This window comes from Rhyacophila brunnea, unplaced genomic scaffold, assembly GCF_057557595.1.
Source record: "Rhyacophila brunnea isolate RB1 unplaced genomic scaffold, BYU_Rbru_1.0 scaffold_24, whole genome shotgun sequence".
Lineage (NCBI taxonomy): Eukaryota > Metazoa > Arthropoda > Insecta > Trichoptera > Rhyacophilidae > Rhyacophila > Rhyacophila brunnea.
Window position 1 is genome coordinate 21406091 of NW_028232904.1, and position 24923 is coordinate 21431013.

The 24923-nt window shown below is 34.1% G+C and overlaps 1 protein-coding gene across 50 annotated transcripts in view; it reads right to left on the minus strand.

Moving 5' to 3' along the window:
- Positions 1-24923, minus strand: part of mtd (TLD domain-containing protein mustard) — a 380034-nt gene that overhangs the window by 61546 nt on the left and 293565 nt on the right. For 29 of the 50 annotated variants that reach the window (XM_085951044.1, XM_085951051.1, XM_085951048.1 and 26 more), the window contains 6 exons: positions 16631-16870; positions 11774-11971; positions 11364-11551; positions 1909-2039; positions 1511-1673; positions 615-756 (listed from right to left, as the gene is read on the minus strand). In XM_085951044.1, the coding sequence (XP_085807170.1) occupies positions 615-756; positions 1511-1673; positions 1909-2039; positions 11364-11551; positions 11774-11971; positions 16631-16870 (1062 nt within the window). The remainder of the gene's footprint in view (positions 1-614; positions 757-1510; positions 1674-1908; positions 2040-11363; positions 11552-11773; positions 11972-16630; positions 16871-24923) is intronic. The other 21 variants (XM_085951049.1, XM_085951047.1, XM_085951053.1 and 18 more) reach the window with 1 other exon arrangement.

Below are 24923 nucleotides of genomic sequence, written 5' to 3' on the forward strand. Positions count from 1 at the left end.
ACTGCCGGGTTGACAAATGATGCAAATTGGGCAGGATGTGAAATGTATATTGATTGAAATGAAATATTATTAATTAGGTACTGAGCCAATTAATAGACGTGTCCGGAAACTTGTACATATGCAGTTTGCAGTATCACACTTCACCGTGAAATCTTGTATCGGAAATATATGGCCGTATATTAAAGACCATCCAACCTCTTTGGGTCGTATAGTACTGACATAAAATTCATGTTTAAATAAAACACGATTCTTGTCAGTTTACACTTTACAGGAAACCAGCAGCAAACAATTTTTGAAAATAGCCGATATACTAGATTATTTGTTAGGTTAGGTTAGGTTTTCATTCTTGAATTCATGAATTTTGCCACAATCAGCTATGAAAATTGAATTCATGTTCATATTGAATCTAATAAAATTGGCGATCATATAGTATTCGGTCATCTCTTTCAGATAAGAAAGTTCACGGCGAACTGTGCCACGGTGAAATGTTTTACGTACAATTTACATGTAACCATAAATAGGTTGGTGTCTCCAATTCTCTCCCGATAGTAGAATATGTGCAAGATGGTGTCATTTTGCATATGGCCAACAATAGAGTAAAGAACATAGCTTACCTTATCACCAGGAGTGCCAACTTCGTCATCCCACAATTCTGTATCACTGTCGACTAATGTGTAGCCGCGTTCAGTCACGTCTCCCAACTCTCCGTAGAGCTCAGGTACCCAGTGGTTCAGGAATTTGTACAGGTCATCCACTCTGAAAATATCAGCAATTGTTAATACACTGAATCACGATTGATTTACAAATTGGATTGTATCGGGTCCAATGGATATGGAGAAACTGATGTTTTATACGGCATTTCAGTCTAGAGCCAATTCTTTGTATTTTTTACTTTATTTTTTTTAGCACTATGACACACCATGAAGCCCAATGACAGTAGTGTAGTAATAGAAGTGGATCAATCACAACCACCCATACTTTGAAAAAATCACATGAATATATAGTGACCTCACCGGGAATCGAACCCAGAGCCCCCAGATGAAAGTCCAGCGAATTACGCACTGGACTACGGAAGCTGTCGTTAACGTATCTCACCCGGAAAGCGAGATATTAGTATATAGCGACCATATAGCTCGAAGAAGAGACTGTTGCTTGACAAATCTAACTGTTCAGTGGTGCCTTAGAGGTAGAAAACATCTGAAAAGTAGACCTGGTTAAGTTCTGGGAAAGTACATATTCACTGTACTCAACGCACATGTTCGAGAGGAATAGAATCAGCTTGGACAGGCCTTCATCATGATGATGATATTGTATATTACTAACAATCCCGGAATTGAAAATGCTGGAATTTCAGGATTAACTTTTAGCTCATAGCTTAACACTGGGTTCTTGTAAAATCACATATATATTTTTTGTAAGACGCGGGATCGAATCCACACCCATGGCGCCAGTCACGGCCACTATACCAACTATACTGCCATTAGGTATAGTGAATGGATATCATTCTCACCGATTTCTGGGCACGCTGAACCAGTATTCGGGTCGCATCCGTTTCCTGCCGTATGACATGAGCGGGGTGGATCGCGGCACGGCTCGGTCTGTCGGCCGACCCATTCTCAGTCGGAGGTACAATGGCGGGTCATCGCATGATCTGGCAGGACGGGGTATGAGCTCTGCGGAGAGAAAGAAAATCAATGAGTAATAATAATAATTATAGAGATTCAAATTCACATATCTGGGGATCATGCATTAATCCTCAAAACGACATCAGTCAAGAATTGCTTTAATATTATTATCTTTGTTGGGAAGATTTTCCTAATTATTTACTCCTCAAGTTTATAAAAAAAGCCAGAGGAGATATAATATTATCTTTTGGACATTCGATAAAAGGATTAGAATGTCACTCACTGTCAAAGGAGACAAACAATTCGGGCATATCGTCCACGGAGACCATGCTGCGGTAGTCGAGTCTGGGGGGCTGCGCCACCGGCGGGGGCTTCTTCCCGTCAGACTTGCCAAAACCTCCGTAAGAACTGCGTCTAAAGCACAACAACAAAAACAACAAACGTTAAAACACACATTGTCATTCATTAATTTTTTCATTGACTGGATTTATGTAACCTACACGTAGAATGAGTCAAATTAGATAATATAATAATTCGAGAATGAACAGAAAACTTAAATTCTCTGTCAATTAGGTTTCTGTATCTGCTAATTACACTTGAACATTTCAATGAGTAGGGTTTTGTTATAGTTCAGCTAAAATATAGCCAGAGTTCTAAAATTAAATTATGCACTGATAAATCACGAGTTTGTATCAAATACGTAGATCGTCGCCGTAGATGCCAAGAGAGCTGTCCACAAAATCATAATGCTGAGAAACAGGCGTGCAAAGATTTTGTGTGACAAATAAAAGTAACATTTTTTTATTGAACTTTTTTGTTTTTAAAGATATAACAATGAAACTTTGAACAAATAATATAAGTACTTTGTGGTGTTACCTTTTTATTATTTTGTACAAATAACTAAAAAAAAATAGTATCTTAGAAGTTATGTGTATTATATCTCTTGACCACTGAATATTGAAATGTACAAAAAATGTAGTCAAAAGAGTTTTGTGGCTTAAATCCATTGACCACTGCATCTTTGATGATTTTAAAATGCTTTTGTATACTTTACTCATTTTCGTCAAATTTGTGGCTTGGCTCCCTTTACATCTATGGCGACGAGATACGATGAAAAATCATAGAGAAGTATCTCTACAGACGTTTCACGAGGATCTGTTGATAGCGTATTGTACTTAGGGATTCAAATAACAATATTTGAATTTGTTCTAGTCACTGTGTAGCAGGCATAATGGGTAATCGTCAATTTTAATCTGGCCCTAAATCAAAACACAGATTTAATTAATTATTAATACAATGTGAAATTTCAATGCTGGGATTTGAACTTGGGACCTTCTATACGCTGTATTGCTAACTAGCCACAGATGCCGTGATTTAATGGATAACTCTACAATTTGTTTTTAATAATTGTAATTGGAATATGACAAAAATACTCTATTATAGAGCTATATAAAATTACTATATACTATATTGTGTACCGACCAATGTTTAGTAGAACCCTACATCCAAAATGACAAGGGATATTAATATATTGTATGTAATTTTTTAACAAATTAATGTGACAAGGCTTGTCATTGATCATGAATAAACAAAAAGACAATAGAATAGACCAGTATAATGTGTTAACTGAATCTAAATTGAAGAGTGATATTAAGTAAACTAAATATTATTAATGCACTCAGAATGATAATCATTCTTTCAGAGGAATCATTTACCTCAATAGTGTGTTACCTAAAAAGTGAATTCCAAACAAGGAACATAGGAATTATTCTATCTATCATTTATTGATCTAAAGTCAGTGTGTATAATTGCTAGGAAACAAAATATAATATTATTTATAAATAGTTATCATACTTAAACTACTAAATATTTTGAATGCACTCAGAATGATCATAATTATTCTTTCAGAGGAATTATTTGCTTCTATAGTGTGTTAACTAAAAAGTGAATTCCAAACAAGGAACAATATAGAATTATTTTTCATCTAACAATCTAAAAAGTCAGTAGTAAGACATATTTGCTAAGAGACGAAATATATGTAAAAGCTATATTACTTTGTGGGATATATTAAATAATTAATCTTCAGAAACCTTTGATCAATCTACCTAACTTTGGCCTATTTTTTTTACCTTTCTAACTACATATTATAAATAATTCACCAGATAGTTTCTAAAGTTTGTGTAATACACGTCTTCTAAATCGAATAATACACCATTCAATTATTGGTACAGAAGACAAAAAATATGGGTCAAAGTTATACCGATCGGTCAAAGTTACCCGAAATGACTGTGTGTAACTAAAATCTATTGTATTCATTGACGATTTATTGCATGTTAGGGGATAACTAGTGACAGAAGGACCTAAGTGGCTGCAAAAACACAGTTATAAGTCAAAATGTCCCATTATATTCATTCCAGGTGGAAAAGGTAACATAACGGACATTTTTTTTACGAAAAACAGTTGTTCACCATTCATTCAAATTTTTTAACATTGCAACCATGCCGTGGGTATTCAATGGGATTCGAATATCGAACTGCGTATCTACCACTGCGCTGCAATGATTGACAAAGAAATATGATAAATTAATGTTTATTTTCAAAACGAGAAAAGACAGTGCATCATAATGACATACATCTTTTCTACAAATCTACAGATTATTCATGCTAAGCTCCCGAAGATACACAAAATTCTTAATTTTCAACCTTCACATGGTATGTGCATATCGACACCTGAGAATTACATGGTTCCATCTAACACTGATATTATAGTTTTGAGATAATTAGCACCAAAGATTCAATCCGTTATATTTCACCCTACAATCGTCATAACTTATTTTTGATTATTTAAATATAAAATCCATGAATTTGATAAAATCATTTGGAACCTTGTTACCTACTCAAAAAAGTGATTTCAGATAAGTGAACAAGGTTTTATCTACAGATGAATCCTTGTTCACTAAATTTAATGGTAATTGCAACTGTCAGATTATGGTAAATAAATTACACTTTATAGTGTATAATTCGTAAATTGTAATTTTTATACGATTATTAAAACTATGTTTTAGCAGACAAACTTTTCATAAAATGTACGTAGTGTTGTACTTTCACAGGTGGGATAAATTAATATAAATTACAAATTAAATAATATCAGGTAGGTACAGATTAGCTAAGACATCGACATATATTTATTATACCTAAGACACAGTTAAAGAAATTATACACAAGACGTTTTTAGGTAACAGTACAAAGAAAACAGATGGAGCTAAAAGACGAAGAAGTGTAGTTAGATGAAGTTTGTCGAGAATGAGTAGTGCTGGGATGACTTGTGTATGAGGCATGCTGAAATGAAGTTTATTATATTAGACATATAGTATCAAAAATATTGAATAATAATAATATGCACGGAATATATTGAATAGTCATTAAATATGAGCAATGATTTGGTCTGCGTGTTATGGATTAACAGATCTGGCGACATGTTGATGCAAGAAATAAAATTTTGATGCTATTCGTTGATAAGGTGTTATAGCTCTAAGCCGGCACATCCAAACTAGTCTCGACTGCGACACGTCGAATATGTCGATGCGATTTTGTTGGTACTCACAAAACACAGGTAGCCTAATGGACCTCCGCACATTGCTGGAATGTGACACTTTAGTTTGACAAAAATAGCTGGTGTCGCTAGCAACAAATTTCACTCGCTTGGACCGCATGTTGCACGTCCTCGGTGGGCCATTTCTAATTTAAACGTCAAACTTTCCAGTCACCTCCTATTTACGCTCAATCAAAATGGTAGATGAGTGCACCAATATTTATTTCGACAATGGATTCGATACACTGTGCATCGATATGTGTTTAATTGACAGATGAAAGCAATATTTTCGCCTTCTTAGATTTCTGCGGTATCAATACATAATAGTTGCTGTTTCGGCGACTGATACGTTTTTGTGCAATGTTTCTTTTGTTGACGACATTGACGTTTCGAGAGGTTGCGCACGTCCCTGTCCTTTCACATTCCTACAAGGTTTGATTTATGGCTGCGTCGTAGACGAGACGATTTTGTATGTGAGACCCGGTTAAGAGTCATCTAATGGCGGAAAACAACAAAACATGTTATAAAATAATACAATTTACCGAAAAATGTGTACGGTGACAATTTAAAACTACGTTTGAAGCATTTATTTCTAAATAGCAACAAATCCATAATTCAACATTTGTACTAAACGTTTTGTGTTTCAAAATCAAATCATTTGTTTTAACGTTAGTTTATTTCTTCCAATAAGTTTACGTTTGAATTAAAAACATATTAGATATGTATCGATTAATTAAAACACTTCTGTAAATTGTATTTAATTACATGTCTCACGATTCCGTCCATATATACGACTAGAGTTATAACACTCCATCTTAAAACCTTCAACAAAAATAACAAAAAAAAAAAAACAGGCAAAAATATTCATCCATGCTATTTTGTGTTTTTAATAAAGGAGCATTGTGCCGTTTGCAAAGAAGAAAAGTGAAAAAAAATTAAATGTGGCTTGACCCATAAATACATAGCAAGATCCAATTCATTAACTTATTTAAATATAATAAAGATGTTTCGTCCTATGATAAAATAATTATCTTCTGTGCTATGTTATATTATAAATAAGTCATAATTTTTCTCTTCCAGCATCATTAAAATACAATATTTTTGATAACATGAGCGAAAGTTATGTACGAAACGATGACGATAAAACGATCAAACAAAATGGTAAATGACAAATTGAATTTACATTTTTTTAACTTTAACTACATTTTGGAGTAGCGGCAAGCAGTCCGTAGATGATATAGATATCCTCAGAAATAATCGATATAGTGATATGCGATAATATTATAATATATTTATTGTGCATTAGAGCCAAATAAGATTTACAAGGAGAGAAATGAACAAAATGGAGAAAATAGTAAACTTTGAAAGAATTTTCAATGGAAATATTGTGTTGTTACTTATAATGGTTTGTTAACACCAGAAAATTAATGGTAAAGAATGTTAACTATACTTAATTTAATATTGGTATTTGCATATTATTTTATCACCATGGCAAAGTAAAAATTCTCAAAAAGATAAAATAAATAATTCGAAATTTACTGTAATTCGAAATATTCTGTAATTCGAATTTTGAATTCGAAAAATGATTAGATATGAAACAATACAATCAAAGTGTCATTTGCTACTTTGCTAATGAATTAGTACAGTGACAGCTATATCAATATAATGTTTATTGACGTGATAATATGATGAAATTGAAGCGCATTCAGAAGTGGACCAAGGCACAAGAGCTGTACAATAATAAATAGACAATTATTAATAATATATTTAATTCATATTATAAGAAATGGAGGGTAAGGATAGGTTACAGTACAAGTCCATTATAATATTATATTATAACTCAGTGGATTCTCTTAGTCTCTTTATTAGGGATTTTTGAATCGTTTTGTAATTTCACTTTTACTTTTGAGGGCAATGCAATCAACCTTCAGATGCGTAAAAGAGCCTTAATCAATATGAACATTTAAACGGCGTCATTTTTGATTGCGCACATGTGATAGACCACACAAAAAACAGATGCATTAAAGGCAATAGAGAAATCTTTACTTATTTATTCACTCACTCAAGTGGCGGCAGGTTGTCAATACTAAAACAAACAGTCACATCAGTATAACTTATGAGACCGTGTTCCTCCATTATCACCTTTGGCTTTATATAAACACAGCATATTATTTCTATTTACTCCAAAACTATCAGGTTCATTTATGGGCATTAATACTCTTGGGATAATTGATTTGGTGATCTAAATCATGGAGAATATAAATCTAGTATGTCCGTATCAATAACGAGTTGAGAACTCAGCCATTGTGGAAACCATACCAATAGACAGATGTACACAGGTATCTAATCTATTTACTGGTGTATTGATTTCTTGTTGTGTCATCCTGATTTTAGGTTGGTGCCACACCACAATATAGTGTTCGTACCACAATATGGTTTTTTAGGATCACGGCAGCCTAACTACAATAATGCGTGTTTTGAGTTAGCCTCGGTTTATTGGTGACACAAAGCTCTATGTCGTACATATATCTGTTTACAAGACATAATTGAGTAGAGTATGCTTTATTGAATGATTTTCATAGTAGCAAAATCTTTAATCGCATTTATCTTAAAACTGTATTAATCTACATAGGCCCCTGTATGGCGTATGAAGTTTAATGAGAAAATTGAATTGATAAAACAGGGTTTCTTAACTTTTTCGGAATGCAACTCACATTACGGTAATTTTTTTGATTTCGCGACACAAGATAACATAGTGTATAACAATTAAATAAATGTTATATTTGAATAACACAAAATGTAGTACGTACTTGTATTGGTAAGAAAATTAAATCATTATTGTGAACTAAGGATCCAGCATCGAGGAACCAAGACTTTGAAATATTGTCATATTGTCTGCTTCACAACATTTTTTGTGTTATATTTACTTTTGAAAACAAAGCACACGCAATCTATGTTGTCGCGAAGGGCTGTAGTGCATACGGTGTTTCATTTAGTAACGTTGGAATTTTGTTTTTTAATATATCCACCAGAATGCTTACACGGTCTCGGTGCCTTTGTTAAAACTCTTGTGAAGTACCTAGTCACCTTGAATTTACACGAATTGCTCTTCTAGGTTCAAAAAGATTCAAAATTAAATAGAACTTTCGGTACAGTTCGGTTATGAGGAATACAGCGGTAAATACATTTTGAAAATACCCGATATACTGGATTATTTGTTAGTTTGGGTTAGTTTAGGTTAGGTTTGGTTAGGTTAACCTAACAAATAATCCAGTATATCGGCTATTTTCAAAATGTGTTCGCCGCTGTATTCCTCATAACCAAACTGTACCGAATTTTCTAATTACTAGCAAATTCCAAAAATCAAAGGTATCCTAAAAATATTTTTATTTCACGACCCAATCGACCCATTTTTGATAGAGAATCAACGAAGTAGTATATAATATATTATGGAAAGTGTGTGTCCAGAACAAGACAGTCACTAATTAAATCATCACAAATGGATAGGTGTAGTGTAGAAACAAAGTCAATTAATACATGACTGCTTGGAAGGAAAATTTTGAGTATTTTTACAATAAAAAATTTCAATGTTTGCCGTTACATTTTTGACAGTTTATTGCTACAATTGGATGACATACCCCGGCAGTGGGAACACACTGTCGTGCGGGCCTTCCTCGGAGGGGGTCTTGCTCAAGAACAAACCCGTTCCCAGCTCCACCAGATTCATCGGGGAGCTAAAACCGTGCCCCGTTTTCGTTTGAGGTTATGTATACGGAATGTCAGGTTGGGTTTGTTTCATGATAAAGCGATGATGCTTCGGACATGTTTATGATGTTTTTGATAGGCGTTAGTATGAATTAGTGATTGAAATTAATCAAACGAACATGGAGAGCGAATGAGTCATAATTTTGTTCAAAAAGATAAAAAATTATCAACAAATATTTTTGAAGTTAAGATACAAATGGCAAATTTATAATTGAAATTAGTACAACGTTAGTAGTTTAAAATTATACAATGACAAGTTAATAGGTTAGGTTACATTACAAAAATTTTGCCAGAAATTGATGTATCAAGTTAGATTAAGTCATAAATTAATGTTTCAGATTAGTGAGATTGCGTCAAGGCACCATATTTAAAGGTTTGTAAATGAATGTGTGATTGTCCGCGGAATATGCATGGATAATTTTAATAGATGTCAATGGTATATTCCACGGTGTTTTATGTGACGTGTTGGCGTCGATAATGAGTTATGAATTAATGTAAGGTCGACAACGGGAGTGTTTTGTCAGAAAAAAAGTTTTTGAAATAATATATTTTTTTTTGTTATCCGATCCGTGGCGGGGCGGGCATGAACAGAGAAAAGACAAACATATCGCCATAAATACACTGTTGCATGGTAAATGGCGGACATATTCAATTAAAAATACACAAAGCTGTAAAAAAAATCATAGTTATTATCTTAAAAATAGACTAATGAGAAATTAACCTTTTCTTTCGGGTTTTGAAGTCAGATATTCAACAATGGTTAGTTTCATGTTATTCTCTACAGATGTCAGTGGGAGTAGGTCACTATAGGAACCACCACACACGTACTCTCTCTAAAACTATTAATTCATTCTATATAATAAATACTATAATTATAATATGATGATTTTGCAAGTAGAGCTCGTCCGATTCGTTGTGGCATTTGGGCGATTTTGAAAACAGAGTAGCTTTTGGCTATAAAACATCGATTTTTATGAGAACCGTTGTTGTGTTAAGATACATTAAATTGCGGGTATGTGAAAAAAACTGATTTGTATATTTTTATCACGGTCTACACACACACACATAGAAACCGAGGATTGCCAAACGCTGCATATTTCCAAAAATTCCCTGACGCCCAGACTAAAAGTAGCTACCCTACTACGTGTAGATTTTGTATTGCAATATTATACATATTATCAATTATTTTGGTATTGCAAGATTTATATTAATTTATATAGCAAGGTATATTATTTGGCGATATACAAATTTAATTTACTAATTTACTAGGCATATATGAGATTATCATTAACCTTTCGCTTACTGCACTAATAAATTCTGTCCCGTCCTGTGCTGTCACATATTAGTATCATGATTTGATAGTATTTTAAAATGGACATGCTGAATTTGTCGATTTATAAAAATATTTCTTCGTCATAATTTACTTTTTGTTGTATAGATTCTAACAATATGAAACAGATGAAATGAATATTACCTGAAATATAAAATATTTAACAGTGAATATGTAACATGACTTGACATCACAGAACAGGCAAGGTTAATTGAAAGAAAAATATTATAGTGAAGTATTGAATTGGATTGAACGAATACAACTGCACCGGTTTCCAAGTTAAGTTAATCAACTTCAATGTGATTATAATTTTACATAATATTATGAAATTTTACAACTAAACCAAGACTTTCAACTTGGTTGATCACAAAATAATAACAATACTTAAAACATGGAATGTAATCCAATGTAACCTCTGTTTCACACGCAGCGAATATTATCGCACAATCAAATAAGCGCGATTATTTTCCGCCAAGCGGTTGCAGTGGAGTGTGGAACTGTGTAGAAGCTTTCACATTGTACTGAAGCAGTATCGTCCGGTGCAGAAGGCGGTTTTCGAGTGATCCAACTACTTTGGTTAGCCGCCGAGCATCCACCACTACGGTCTTGGTGTACGTGACCTAATTCACGCTTACACACAGCGAAAATTATCAAAATTCCCTATCAAACTAACCCCGATTCATTCAGTTTTTCTCTATTGTTTATTCCGCTTCCGTTGGCGAACAGTAATCACGCAAATTTATATCGCACGGTAATATTCGTTGCGTATGAAATAGATGTTAGGAATAAAATATTACTTTTCATCAAAGCAGTTTGTGTCACTTATACTCCTTTAATCCTCAACATCTCAATTATTAACCTTAAAGTTTATCTACTATTACTATATTTAGGTCTTAGTTTGAATCGTTCCATCTTCTAGCATCTGCCTTGGTGTCCCGTCTAAAGTTGATGACAGATAATATAATAACTAAACTGAATTAAATAGATAATTACGGCAATCGTCATTAGTGCGATTGTTGTTAGTTTATGAATAAAATTAGCGCAATATTGACCTGTTGAATACTTTGGAGAAAACACTTCCGGAGTTATGGCTATCGGCTGAAGTTGGCAGCGAGTCGGCTTGTGATCCTCCCGAGCTGCTTCCGCCTCCTCCGCTTCCAGTGGTGGAACCGGCGCCACTTCCACTATCTCCCGCGAGACCTTCCATCCAGGAGAGGGGGTACGAGAGACGCTTCAGCATCTGTAACAATAATATATATACATCAGTGGCGAGGAGTGGAGGTAGGCTGTTAACACATTCGCGGACATGACGTATTTGGACATAAACGTCGTATTTTCTGAGATGTGATATGACAGGACATTCATTGACGTCCTGTACTGTGTAACGGAATACAACACGACGTTTATAGAAGTCGTATTTTGTATTACAACAAAGTGTCTGGAATACTTAAAGACAGCTGACCTTGCTTTTTTTCTCGCCTTTGGCTTCGTCGGCTTTGGTCTGAGCGGTTGTGTCCAATGAGAAGGAGACAGCTGTCTGTTTCCTCACTCTCTCTTCGGAGGACGATGGCGGGGCAGAGAGGGGGGGTTCGGCAGAAGCCAAGATGGCGACCGGTGGGACCCAGTCCTGCGATAGGACTATGTCCGCATCGCTGTACACCTGGAAAAGAAAAATCAATTTTTTAAAATCATTTTGAGTAAAGCGGCTATCACACCCTTGTTTTTGACGCCACAAGTACAGCAAAAAAACCCATAGTAATTTAAGATTACTAGATTGTTATCCGTTGTTTATTTATCGCTACGATTGCAATGAAATCAAAATCAAGTGAGTAGTGGTAGTTACACCCAAATCAAAGAGTGACACGTGTTTGTTAGCCTATCGGTGGCGAAGACTGTCTGTTGGACAACGGTAAATGATTATAACTTACGAAAAGAATAATACACACTTTGACAGTGATCAATATGTTATAAAATACCTGCAGTATATCCCGAACATGTCTGATCCTAATAGGATCATATGGGCCTCCGCAGAGTAGAGGTTTGTATTAACAGATTTTGTTTTTTTACGAGAAATGGATGTCAGCCACTTGCTCAACCTATTAGGTCCATACCCCGACTCACACACAAATTGAAAAACAATATGTGTACTTGCCAGATACAGGATTCGAACCTGGGACCCACGGCGTTATAGTCCAACGCTTAAGCCGCGCGGCCACCGTATATAGTAACAGTAGTAGAAGTAGGCAGTATAATTATAGCAACACTAAGTAATGCAAGGTAATTTATTTTGTTCTATCATACTCGTCTTTACGCAAAAATTTCAGAATAAATCGTATTTGTAGTACCTACTGAATCTGATTTTTATTATTTATTCAAAGCGCTCGCCAATTACCCATGTTCATAAAGATATTAGTTACCATTACAGACCTAATAATTTCATATTAAATAAAGGTGTCACTAGTTTTGCATGTTGTAATTTCATTACCAACAGATCAATCAATTCTCACTATTCGATGCCTTATAGAATCAAATCTTTGCCATTGCAGTCATCATGGGGTTCACGGTGGAGCATACGGCCACCACTGTGTGTTAATAGCATTCATTCGTTGCACAAAGATTATTTGTAAACTATGACTTCATCTTTTTTTACAGAGTTATCAGTAGGGATTGCAATACCGAATGAAAATACCCATACCTGTATTTCACTATTTCTTATTGAATACTGGTATAAATACCGGTATTCTTAAAATAATTGGAAAAAACAGAAGTATCTACCAATAAAAATAATTTATATCACCAACGACGATGAAGAGCCACAAAAGTAAACCAGAAATCGCGTAACCTGACAAAAAAATACTGGGATACCGGTTTTTAAATACTGGTTGAAATTGTAAATATTGTAAAATAAATATTTAATGAAAAAATATTTCCAAACTAGGATTTGAATGCAGGGCCTTCTGTATGCTAGATTACTATTCTGATACACTGTAAAAATAGGCACGGCAAAGAAATAAGCACTTGTAGACCTTCATTTTAATAACTGTATTTTTTAATAATAAACTAATGATTTTGCTTGTTGGAATTCATAATTTATAGCCCTGCGCGGGAGCCTTCGACTACTTTCTCTTTCGCTCATTCAGACGTCGCACACAGCACCGTCTGGGCGCTCCCACACAGCGTGCAGCAAACGTTCACACAGACGGCAGAGATTTAACTATATAAGGTGATGCTCGAAATTAATTAGAATTGAGTCGAGCTTGGCTTCGTCAAGAGTAGTGTTTGCAATTCCGGTATTTCAAAACTGGTAATCCCAGAATTTTTCGATACCAAAATACCGGTTTTAAAAATCAGACAATACCGATATATTCGGCATTGACAGTGGAAACAAAATGTATTAACTAACATAAAAGGCATAACGGGATTGTAATTTTTGTCAGGTTACGCGATGTCTGGTTTACTTCCGTGGCCCTTCATCGTCCTTGGTGACCAGCAATGACACATGTTATAAAAAATTGATATTTTAAAGAGATTTTTACATATATTATATTTATTGGTAAATACCTATCTGTTTTTCCAATTATTTTACGAATTCCGGTATTGGTATTTTCATTCGGTATTGCAATCCCTAGTCAAGAGATCTAATTCATCTAGTTCACTACAGTAGCCTTGCTTGCACTCTGAAAACGGATAAATGCGGTTAGCCGTAAGCCCCATCAGAGTCAAGCGAGCTATTCAAATGAACTGGTACATGGTCTGACTACGCGGTCGGTGATTCCCTTATAAATTTAATTTTTGTTAATAGTAAATTGAAAACATTAAAATATCTGTAGCTTAAAAGTGAGTGTGGTAGAAAATTTATGATTAAATTCTATATCCTGAAAAATTAATAAACAATTAATCATTAATCCGACAAGAATTATTATATTAACTCTAAAACACATACAAAAATGCAAATGCCAACTTTAAAACAGTACAACTCATTGCAGTAGCTAAAATAAGCTAAACTAAATTTATTCTACGGTCAAAATAATTATTAACAAGCCTGAACATAATAAAAATGTGCAAACGCCACAAATCTTGCATGTACCGATGTGTTGCCGTGTTATCATCTTCAAATTGACAATTAATAAAAGAAAAAATGGCCGTCACATGGACGCCAGCTGATTTCAATCAAATAACATGACATTTCTCGGCGTGTTCACTATTTAAAAAAAATAAAACTAGTTGTCTAGTATAGTCTATCCACAAGCCTACAAAGCTACAAATATTGTGGTTTTCAAAAAACAAATAGCAGCGGTTGACTTACTGGTTAACCAAGATGGCGGCCGGCACAGTCGTTCCGGTGGAATTTATTGTTGATTTGACATAATATAACTAACTTTTTAACATTCATTCGCTCACAAACAGTACCATAGTTTTTTTAACTTATTTATGGCGGATCTTGGAGATATTGTATTATCCGGGTCTCACATACGAACTCGTCTCGACTGCAACACGTTGAATTTGTCAACGTGATTTTGTTATGTAACTAAATGTACCACCGCACACCGCAAGATTGCAACCTTTTATTTTGAAAAAAAAAACAGCTGGTGTCACATGGAACAAATTTCACCTGACATACGGCGCTGGTATAATGTTGCACTTCGTCGTTTATTTGACTTGCCACATGTTGGCAATGTTATGCCCAGTTTTGATTTATGACAATATCACAGTCGAGACGATTTTCAATGTGCGACTGGGATTACACTGACAACCCAATTTTACATTTTTGAAGAAATTTACAAAAAAATGTAAATGGAGGGAAAATTTTGAAATCATACAAATTGGTTTGGTGCTGATATTTGGCTTTTGGGTTGTAACCGTAACCGTGTGTTTTTACTCCTTCTTTCCTTGACGTTTCGGGCTCGTTGCATAGTAATAGGTATGGTGGTCAATGATCAGGCATCTCTGGTTGCAAATGACACAGTAAACTATCACCCCAAAGAGTTTGAACTCTAGCTGGAAGTCTTATACGCATTTCCTATTAGTAATTTTCAAAACAGTTTGATTTTTGAATCGAACGATTGTACATGTGGTTGTATTTGTAAAAAATTCATTATTTTTTCTTTAATTGGTAGTCACACGTTCTAGTTTGAAGTCTGTTGCTTTTTTTACATTATTTAAGTACTGTTTTCTCGATGTTTTATATGATCTTTTAAAAACAATGGTCAATGTATTGATTTTGGGTGTCTGTATAAATTAACGAGGGAGTATTTTTCCACAGGTATTTATAACTGAATTTAATTATATACATTCAATCCTATGAATTTAGGTATTCAAGGTTAATTTTGGCAATATCTCCATATAGAATTATGTATGTCATTAACTAATTGGGTGAATATGAAATTATAGTGTGTTGTCATAGTAAAAGTGTGAACAGCATTGCCAGATTTGCAGGACGTCCTGCTTTTTAAGCAAAAATAGATTGTCCCCCGTGAGACAGTTAATTTCACGATTATTCAACAAATACAAATAAGACATTTAGGTTAAGACATAGTCAAGTTATTCCCGGAAAAAGAGACTAAAAATATTTTCAATTACCGAACGGGTATTTTCTCAGATGAATTTACAATCATCGTTACAATACTCAAGAAATAGATGTTCTATCGAGTTAATAAAATCGGAATTACTTGTTCAATTCAACATGATATACTCAAGTACTGCATTTTACCAATACTCAGTACAAAGCAGTAGAAAGAAAGTCTTTGGGAAGTAAAATCTTTAGCCAAGTACAAATACGCGAGTATCAGGAAAAAATATTGTTTAATATTATTATTTTGATGGTTAAAGAGTTTTGCAGTTTGTGTTAAGTCATTTATGATTGATATTATAGAAATAAATATTAAAAATATTGAACTATACGCCTTTAGGTTGTCCCGCTTTTTGCTCCTGAATCCCGATTTTTTTTATTTCAAATGGTAAAAATCCTGATTTAATAAAATAATTATCTGGCAACGCTGAGTGTGAACCTCTTTTTAAATGAATCAGCAATGCAAAGTCATTTGTAGCTAACTCAATCAGTAAACCAGAGGTCCTGTCATTTTGCACACATTTAGGCTCCATCTCTATAGAAGTTTTTTTTCAATATCTTTATTGTCAGATAAAGACACGGGGAGGCATTTACATTCATACACTTAAATGGTCTCTGCAACAAGAACAAAACATCCAAAGCAAAAAGTGAAGGAACATAATATTATGATGACAACCTAAAAACCAAAGCACTCCTTTCATTGACGCCTTTCTTACTTCACCTCGTTAATAACAAACCCTAATAACCTACCCTAACCTTTTTGGTGGTGGTGGGCTGAACGGGCGGAAGGGGGTCTCTGATGTCGATGCCGGAGTCGTGGCAGGACAGTTTGACCAGATGCAGAGCATTCGGCGGGGCGCTGCTACTGTGTTGCTGCGCGGCGTGGTGGCGGGCCATCATGATGGGCGCGGTCGCTTTGGGAGCCGACGACAGCACCATGATGGGTTCCTCCACCTCCTCCTCGTGGATGGCCTCCCGGTTCTCCGATACCTGATCGTTTCAATTTACCGTAATGGGGGAACTACAAGGGGCTTATGTGAATAATGCATTTCAAAAATGATACATGAAAACAAAATATATACACAATATTGAAGCGTTCAGTTTCAGAAGATGATAATATTACTTGAGTTATAAAAGGATTTACAACCAAAGAGCTTGTTTTATACTAGAGGGAGCCTTATAAACTTTATTATTACACACTTGATACAATTTATGGAAAATTTCAAGTGTGCTTGAATTGTTAGCCACACAAAAATTCGTATTTTGTATTCGGTTACGAATTAAGACATGCATGTGCCATTGTATATGGCCGCCATTATTTTCACACATGATTTTATGATTGTTTACTGAAATATTAATTCAGTGAATTTCACTGCATCTTCACAATAATTGATGCGGTCAGTCCGTTCCCATATGTTTGTGTTATGATGTCAATGCTTTAATTCCGATACAAGTGAAATAGTTTCATATTTTAAATGGTCAACATAATCGCACATCCGGTGAAATAACGTTATAAGTGCAAATACACTTTTTTCAGGAGAAGCATTTAAAGACTGTCAACTTGATAGTCACATGGTTTCATGATTTGACATATTATGAGACCTTTGACAGAAACTATAAGAACTACACTTATGACATTGACGCACCGGGGCATCTCATTTTTGATTCTTTAGCACTTGTGACATTGTTGCACCGAATGTGCAAATTATGTAGTAATAATTGATAAAATAATAACATCCATTTGTAACCAATTTTTATTGGCAATATTAATTAATAATTTTTGGCAATGATTGTTTTAACAAAACTAAAACTGTGTTGAAATTGCTTGATAACAATGTGTGAAGTTTGAAACAAATCATTTATGCGAAATGACTTAAAAAAGTCCAATGGCCTATTTTATTAGCTTTACTTAACCGGTTATATGCCTTCAGCATGTTTTATCGCTCTATGAGGCTGTGATCGACTTATTAAGTTATCTTGTCCGACTTTAAACTGAAATTACTAGCCACTGACAACTGATTTGCATAATCTAAAAAATTAAACACACGGTGACATCTGTTTATTATTATGTTAATTATGAAATACAAAGCTACAAATTACCGATATTACAGCGATTGTAGTATGAGCTTCGCTCTACATTCAACGTGTGTCGCTAAAAATCTGCGGCCTGTAGGATACGGCCATAGTAATATCGTGAGGCATAGAAAAGGTTAAATATATTAAGGCTCCGTCTAGTAGATTAGCTTTTCTTCAATGTCTTTCGTTTTAGCACATTTTGAAATTGAACGCTTCAACTAATTTTTTTAACAAAAGTTATATTCAAACCAATTGAACCTTAGATTAACTCAGCAGATAAATATTTTCAATACAGCAATTGAAATTTTAAATATACTAATTTGTTAGATGAGTAGTAATGTAGATAATGAATTAAAAATTGTATATTACCACGTGTCTACTTGATATCGTATATTGTGTGATCAGACTAACCGATTTTCTTATCCGAAACAGTTTCTTCAGAGGCAGGATGATGCGCAATGCAACCGGGGAACTGTTATCTATACTCCAATTCTTCATTGTGTATAATTATTTTTCACCAACAGTTGATTAATTTTAATTAGCGGATAATTAATTTTAAATACCGGTTAATTAAGTTTGATTACCGGATAACTGAATTTTAAACGTTAATAACAAATATAAATTGATGGTAAGTAATTATTCATTTTAAACGTTTACTCAAACATCTAAGATAACCAAAAATAACTCAAGCACCACCGAAAATAACTTAATAATACTATATTGTCGTTAACTATTTAAAACTATTAAAATACCATCTAATGAAACTAGCAGTAATTGTAATTATAAAACATTACTGGTTAATTGAGAAAATATCTTTAGAGTAACGTAAAAGTAAATTTTCAAAACAAATATGGCATCAGTTATTAATAAATATATCACGTCACACAAAAGAGAGGCTGCATTGTTTTTTTTAGATAAATATTACTCTGCAGAAAATGGCGTGAAACTGAAATATATTATAATTTTTGTATAAGATATTATTCTGAAAACACTTTGAGATCCAACGAGAGATTTTACTTTCACAAAGGTGATAGTTTTAATGTTTTTATCTATACATTTATGTGATCTTGTGATATGAAAAAAAAAATTAAGATTGTACGCTGCCAATGTGCCAAGATCAGAATCAGTCTAAAGAGGCATTCGTCACACTAGAAAGAGTTATCAAAGAAATGGGATTGCAGGTCAATTAAGTAGAGATAATGACAATGAGGCTACTTCAAGCTCATCACTCATGATTAATGGTGACAATTTGAGAAAGTCGACTCAAAATGACATCAGCTAAGACGTTAGTAGAAGAATTACACATCTTGTCAGAGACAAAACTAAAATAATACAAACAGGACACAAAAAGAACAATAATGTTAGCCAAAAAATGTTACTATGGTCTCCAAAAATATTTCAAGAAGGTATCTCAGAAGATAGACCAAATGCCTATTATACAAGATAGTAATCAGACTCTGTGGGACACTCTTATTGAATATGATAGGACCCCTTATATATTCAAGAAGAAACATCTTGAAAAGAAGTCCTATAGAAGAATCAGATACCAATACAAAATACAATGCTCTATCACCTGTTTGCGGAGTCAAGAACAACACAATTTGAAGGAGGAACGCTTACAATGGGCAGGTCATGTCGTAAGGATGGAGAAACATTGGATGAGTTATCTGCATTAAAGGCCGGTTCGGATTAGTCGAGTAGTTTAGTCGAGTGAAGAGTAATTTAGTAACTAAACGTGTATGAACAGAAAAATTTAGTCGAGTAATTTAGTAAAATCATATAGTCGAGTCAATCCATTTTGTTCTATTTTTTCGGCCGAGTAGCGGCCCACACCATCTCTCACTACATACCAAACAAGCCACAAGACAAGTCTGAACACGTTATCTTTAGTCATGTTCATTAGTTGCCGTAGAATCTCTTCCTCCAATTCTTCTAATATAGCCATTATGAAGTTATTAACTTATTTATTTTTTGAACATACATAATTTGAAAACACTCAGAAGTGTTTTCAAATTATGTATGTTCAATAAAAAGAGTGTTACATTTTTAAATCTTGTGAATTATTCGTTGAATAAAAAAATAGTTAATTATCTATTTTTGCTTTGTTATGCTGTACTCTGTTCATTTTCACACGTCACTCACTAATGTACTGTGTTCGGGCACTTTTCAGTTACTAAATCATTTAATGGTAATTAAATCATTTGCCACTCGACTAATCTGAACCAGGCTTTATAGAGATGTCACCATGATGGATCTTCGAAATTGGAGAACTAAAGCTCAGGATAGCCAGGCATGACAAGATATCCAAGATTGTAGTCCAATGCGTAAGGCACTGGGTTCACACACCAGGTAGGATTCCCGGCGAGGACACAATACTTAAGTGATTTTCTGAAGTCTAGGTATTTTTGTTATTGTTACACTACTGTGATTGATAATCTCGTGGTCTGTTATAATGTTAATTTAAAATAAATATTGAAAAGTGACAGATTACGAGTTTCTAATCAGTGTAAAAAGTACGTGTAACACAATGTGTTATCTGAGTAAATATTCGAGAGTCGTAAATTATCGTCTCTTGTCTCGACAGGGCTTCGTGAAAAATTAAAAATTTCTCATAATCTATGACGTTTAGAGCGATGATTCTGCGACAAAAGCTTCAAAAAAACCCAAAGAACCAATATTATTCTGCGTAAAACACAATCTTTTCTTTGCTTAAAATGTTGATATTATAATTAAAAACGTATTATTTTATTACAATTTTAAATAACAAAAACTGGATTTTTTTATGTTTAACGTCATAAGGAATATTTTTATTAATATTTACCAAAGTTGGGGTTGGCGAACCTTTTTTAACCGCGAGCCAAAATTTCCCAAATATTATTTTTCAACTGTCTGACGTGCGGAGTAGTCTTTCATGGGTAAAAATACTTTTTCTTTTTTTAAATGATGATGTTCTAGATACCACTCACAGACCATAGCACACATATAGCTTTATCACTTTTTTTCAATTACGCCATACACTTCGGTCCACCAATTTTGAAACTGTCTGCCAGAATTACTACCACTAGATCCACCAGTTTCTTATTTGGTGCAGCCATTTTTTGTGGGTAGACGTGAAATTGTTTGTTAATGTATTAGTTAGTTTGGTTCTTTACGCACAAATTGACACTAGAATTGCTCTGATTAGATGAGGCATTCTCTCGCTGCAGTGGTCTCAAGCATTGTAAATCGATCAAAACTAGAGGTTCGCGGTGCGGCATTCCCCGCCGCCCAATGAGGTTAGTGCGATAATATTATATGTGACACATAAATAAGGACGAACATATGCAATTATATATTTACATTAAACATAATGCTTATTCTTGAATAATATTTGGCTGCTATTTTTTATACAATGCGTTCTGTCATTTATTATTATTATAGGTATTTTTTCATTTCAAACGCGTGCCATGCAAAATCATCTCGCATGCCATAGGTTCGCCACCACTGACCTAAGTATTAACAAAAGTATAAATTGTAAAAATAATAATTCTTACATATATTTAAACCATGGGTGGCCAACCCGCGGCCCAAATTTGCATTCGCATATCAAATCCCGAGTGAGAACACAAATCACTGATGTGCATTTGGAAAACTGTTTGCATGTAGGAACAACCTCACTCGATATCGATATTGATGCACTTAGTTCTGCCACACAAAATCAAACTCTCACTCAAATTTCTTATTTTTATATTATTTTATTATTTAAAAAAAGTCTAATCTAATAAATATGTTTGATTCTGATTTTTGTTTTATTTTATTAATAATATAATATATATTTCTTTTTTGTTTTGTATTTTGCGGCCAGGTAGGCAATCTCGGTTTTAGAATCTGGCCCGGCTGCTGAAAAGGTTGGCCACCCATGATTTAAACTAAACGTTATAATCTGCACTGTATTCCTGTTAATATATTAGATTTATCACAGATGTCATTGACAGATTATGAAATATTACAAGAAGTGTTCATTATGTTACCAATGTCAGTATGAAAGAAAATAATGACATGTTGAAACGCATCCATGCATGTTGTCATTTGGCGCAAGCAGTTTAACCTATAATTGCATTGTGTTGCCTTTCAGCAACAAGCTGTATTATTCTTTATATTTTTTTGTGTGAATGAAATTTTATTTAAAAACTTGCAGATCTTTGCAGTTGACAAAATGTACTGTCAAAATGGTTAAAGTTTTTATTCACAGGTGCCACTGTTGATTCATTAAAATATTACACATTAAGTAAATGAAATTGAAAAAAAAAGAATTTAAGAATTAAAGGGTTGCCATCAAGCATTTAAGGGTTAAATGCGGTCGAGTCTGAGGGCGAACTGCAGAAGCTATATCTAAAGAAATCTAGAGCTCTCAATAATGTTTATGAAGGAATCCTGGTGGGCCGTCTTTACTGAAAAGAAAAAGTTCTGGATAGAGTTTCCGGGAGACGGTTGTGCAGCCAGCCATGGATCTGAATGATCTGTAGCATTCAGCTTAACTAACTATTTTTTCAGTGTGTAAATTGGAATTGCGCAGAAGACCTGTGCGCATTAAATGTTTTGGAAAATGTACCTACAAGATATGTTTGTTTTAAAATGCTAGCACTACGAGGAAACCAAACTGCCACAGGTATTTGACACCGCTTGGCAAACAAAGTACTTTGTTTATTTTGTTTGTGTTTAAAAATAAATTTTAATTTCCATAGAAAGGAAAAAAAACAAATTAACACCGACTGGCTGATAAGAAAAAACAGAGATAGATAGGGTAGCGTGCTTTTGAGTAATCATTCTATTAAAAGACTATGAACCTAAGTTATGTACATATAATACTGTTTTGCATGCTTCTGTACATTTTAAAATTTATTACACTCATGGTGTGATGCAGTGTTTTTCAACCTTTCCACTATAGCGGCACGAAATCCCATGGCGCACCAAACATCGATATAATAATACAAACAAGACATCTAGATAGAATGATTCTTATACTGTTTTCATATTAAGAATTTTGAAGGTAGTTCAGTTCTTGAAATCAAACGATTGTACGTTTGCGATTGTTATTCAACTATTGGCAACCTCGAAAACAAAATGTTGGCTAACTTTCTAGTTTGAAATCCGTTGCTTTGTTTACATAATCTGCACACACATTTCTCAGTATTATAATGTAATTATTCATATTAACACTGCTTTAATACGGAAATATGTGAGACACGAGAAATGTCAAATTGAAGTCACATTTTAGTATACATTATCTAATCCTATAGATCAGTGCTCCGCAACCGGTGTGCCGTGAGACGATGCTAGGTGTGCCGCAGTGCAATAGCCAAATTTGCGTACATGGCTGGCAATATATTTTAGCACATGTGTGAACTAATAAAACAATGCAAGGTGAGAATGAAAATATATTGACGTGCTCTGATAAATTATAAGAATTCAAAAATAAACTCGAACTTTCGAGTCAAAAAAAGTCGCCTGCAATATTTTAAAACATCTCATTGCAGGATACAATTTATTACTATTGTGTCAATACTCGACTAATAATTATTCCTAGCCCGACAGGCGACAACTAACCATAATTATATTAATATAATATAACCATACGAAAAATCGCTAGACATAAAATCAATACCATTAATTTTACCTGGAACAATATTTGAAAAACACTATTTTAGAGTATCACGCTGTCTTTAACCTTAGCGACAGGTAGGGGGGGCCACCAAAGATCTTGGTCTGGGGCCCCCCTTCAGGATGTGGGGTCCATGATTTAGTGTATAAATTGTTTTACGTGTGGTGTGCCGTGGAATTCTGGAAAGACCTTTGGTGTGCCGTGGGTGTAAAAAGGTTGCGGAGCACTGCTATAGATGAAGAAGGTTTGTATTAACAGATTTTTGTTTTTACGAGAAATGGATGTTAGCCACTGACTCAACCTATTAGGTCCGTACTCAGACTCATACACATATTGAAAAACAATATGTGTACTTGCCAGACCCAGGATTCGAACCTGGGACGCACAACGTTATAGGCATTTCCCGTTTGTATATTAAATATTAAAGTAAGTACAATAAAAAGGGCTTGACATAAAATCACAAATTGAAAAACAATATATGTATCTGCCGGACCCATAATTCTAACCTTGGACTCGCGACATTATAAGCTAACGCGTAAGCCACTCAGCCATCATGGGCGTCATCTGCACATAGAATCATATAATTAATTCAGTAATTTTGAGTTTTAAGTAAGTGTGATTTTGAAATTATAGTGGAATGTGTTATGGCAGAAGTGTGAAGTTCTCTTCAAATGAACCTGCACGGCGAAGTCACTTGTAGCTAACTTAATCATAACAGCATAGTCTTTTTTTTGCTTCAATTACATACATTTTGGCTCTATCTCTATACAAGAAGTTTTTTTTTCGATGTCTTTAGACATAGAGCTCACTATTAACATAGTTTGACTTATACCGGTTGTTCGGGGGCACGAGAACAAAGCAATCACTGACGACACTCGAAACATGAACGGTTAGTTTAAAATTTGTTATGGCGCCCTGATGGTGCACGCTTCGACGTCAATGTAAGGTTGGTGATTTGAAGCTTAATATTGCTGTACCTAACTGCATGTAAAAAAGTATCGATTAAAAAAAAAATTACAAATACCTAATGTAGAGTAAATTTTCATAAGAAATTTCAATTGCTGTAAAGAACATGAATATCACACTATATAATTAGAAAGAACAACTGGTAAATGCCATTAATTCTGCTAGATATAGCAGCGGTTATTTGTAAATGACAATGGGAAACATTATTATTTTTTTAATGTAGTATACATATTATCATCCATATGCAAATTTTTCAGGCAATTATATACCAAATCATTACTTGCTTTTTGGATATCAAACATATCTTAATATTGATGTTTTGTTATATTCCAGAGATTTTTATTTAAAAAGTGTTAAGAT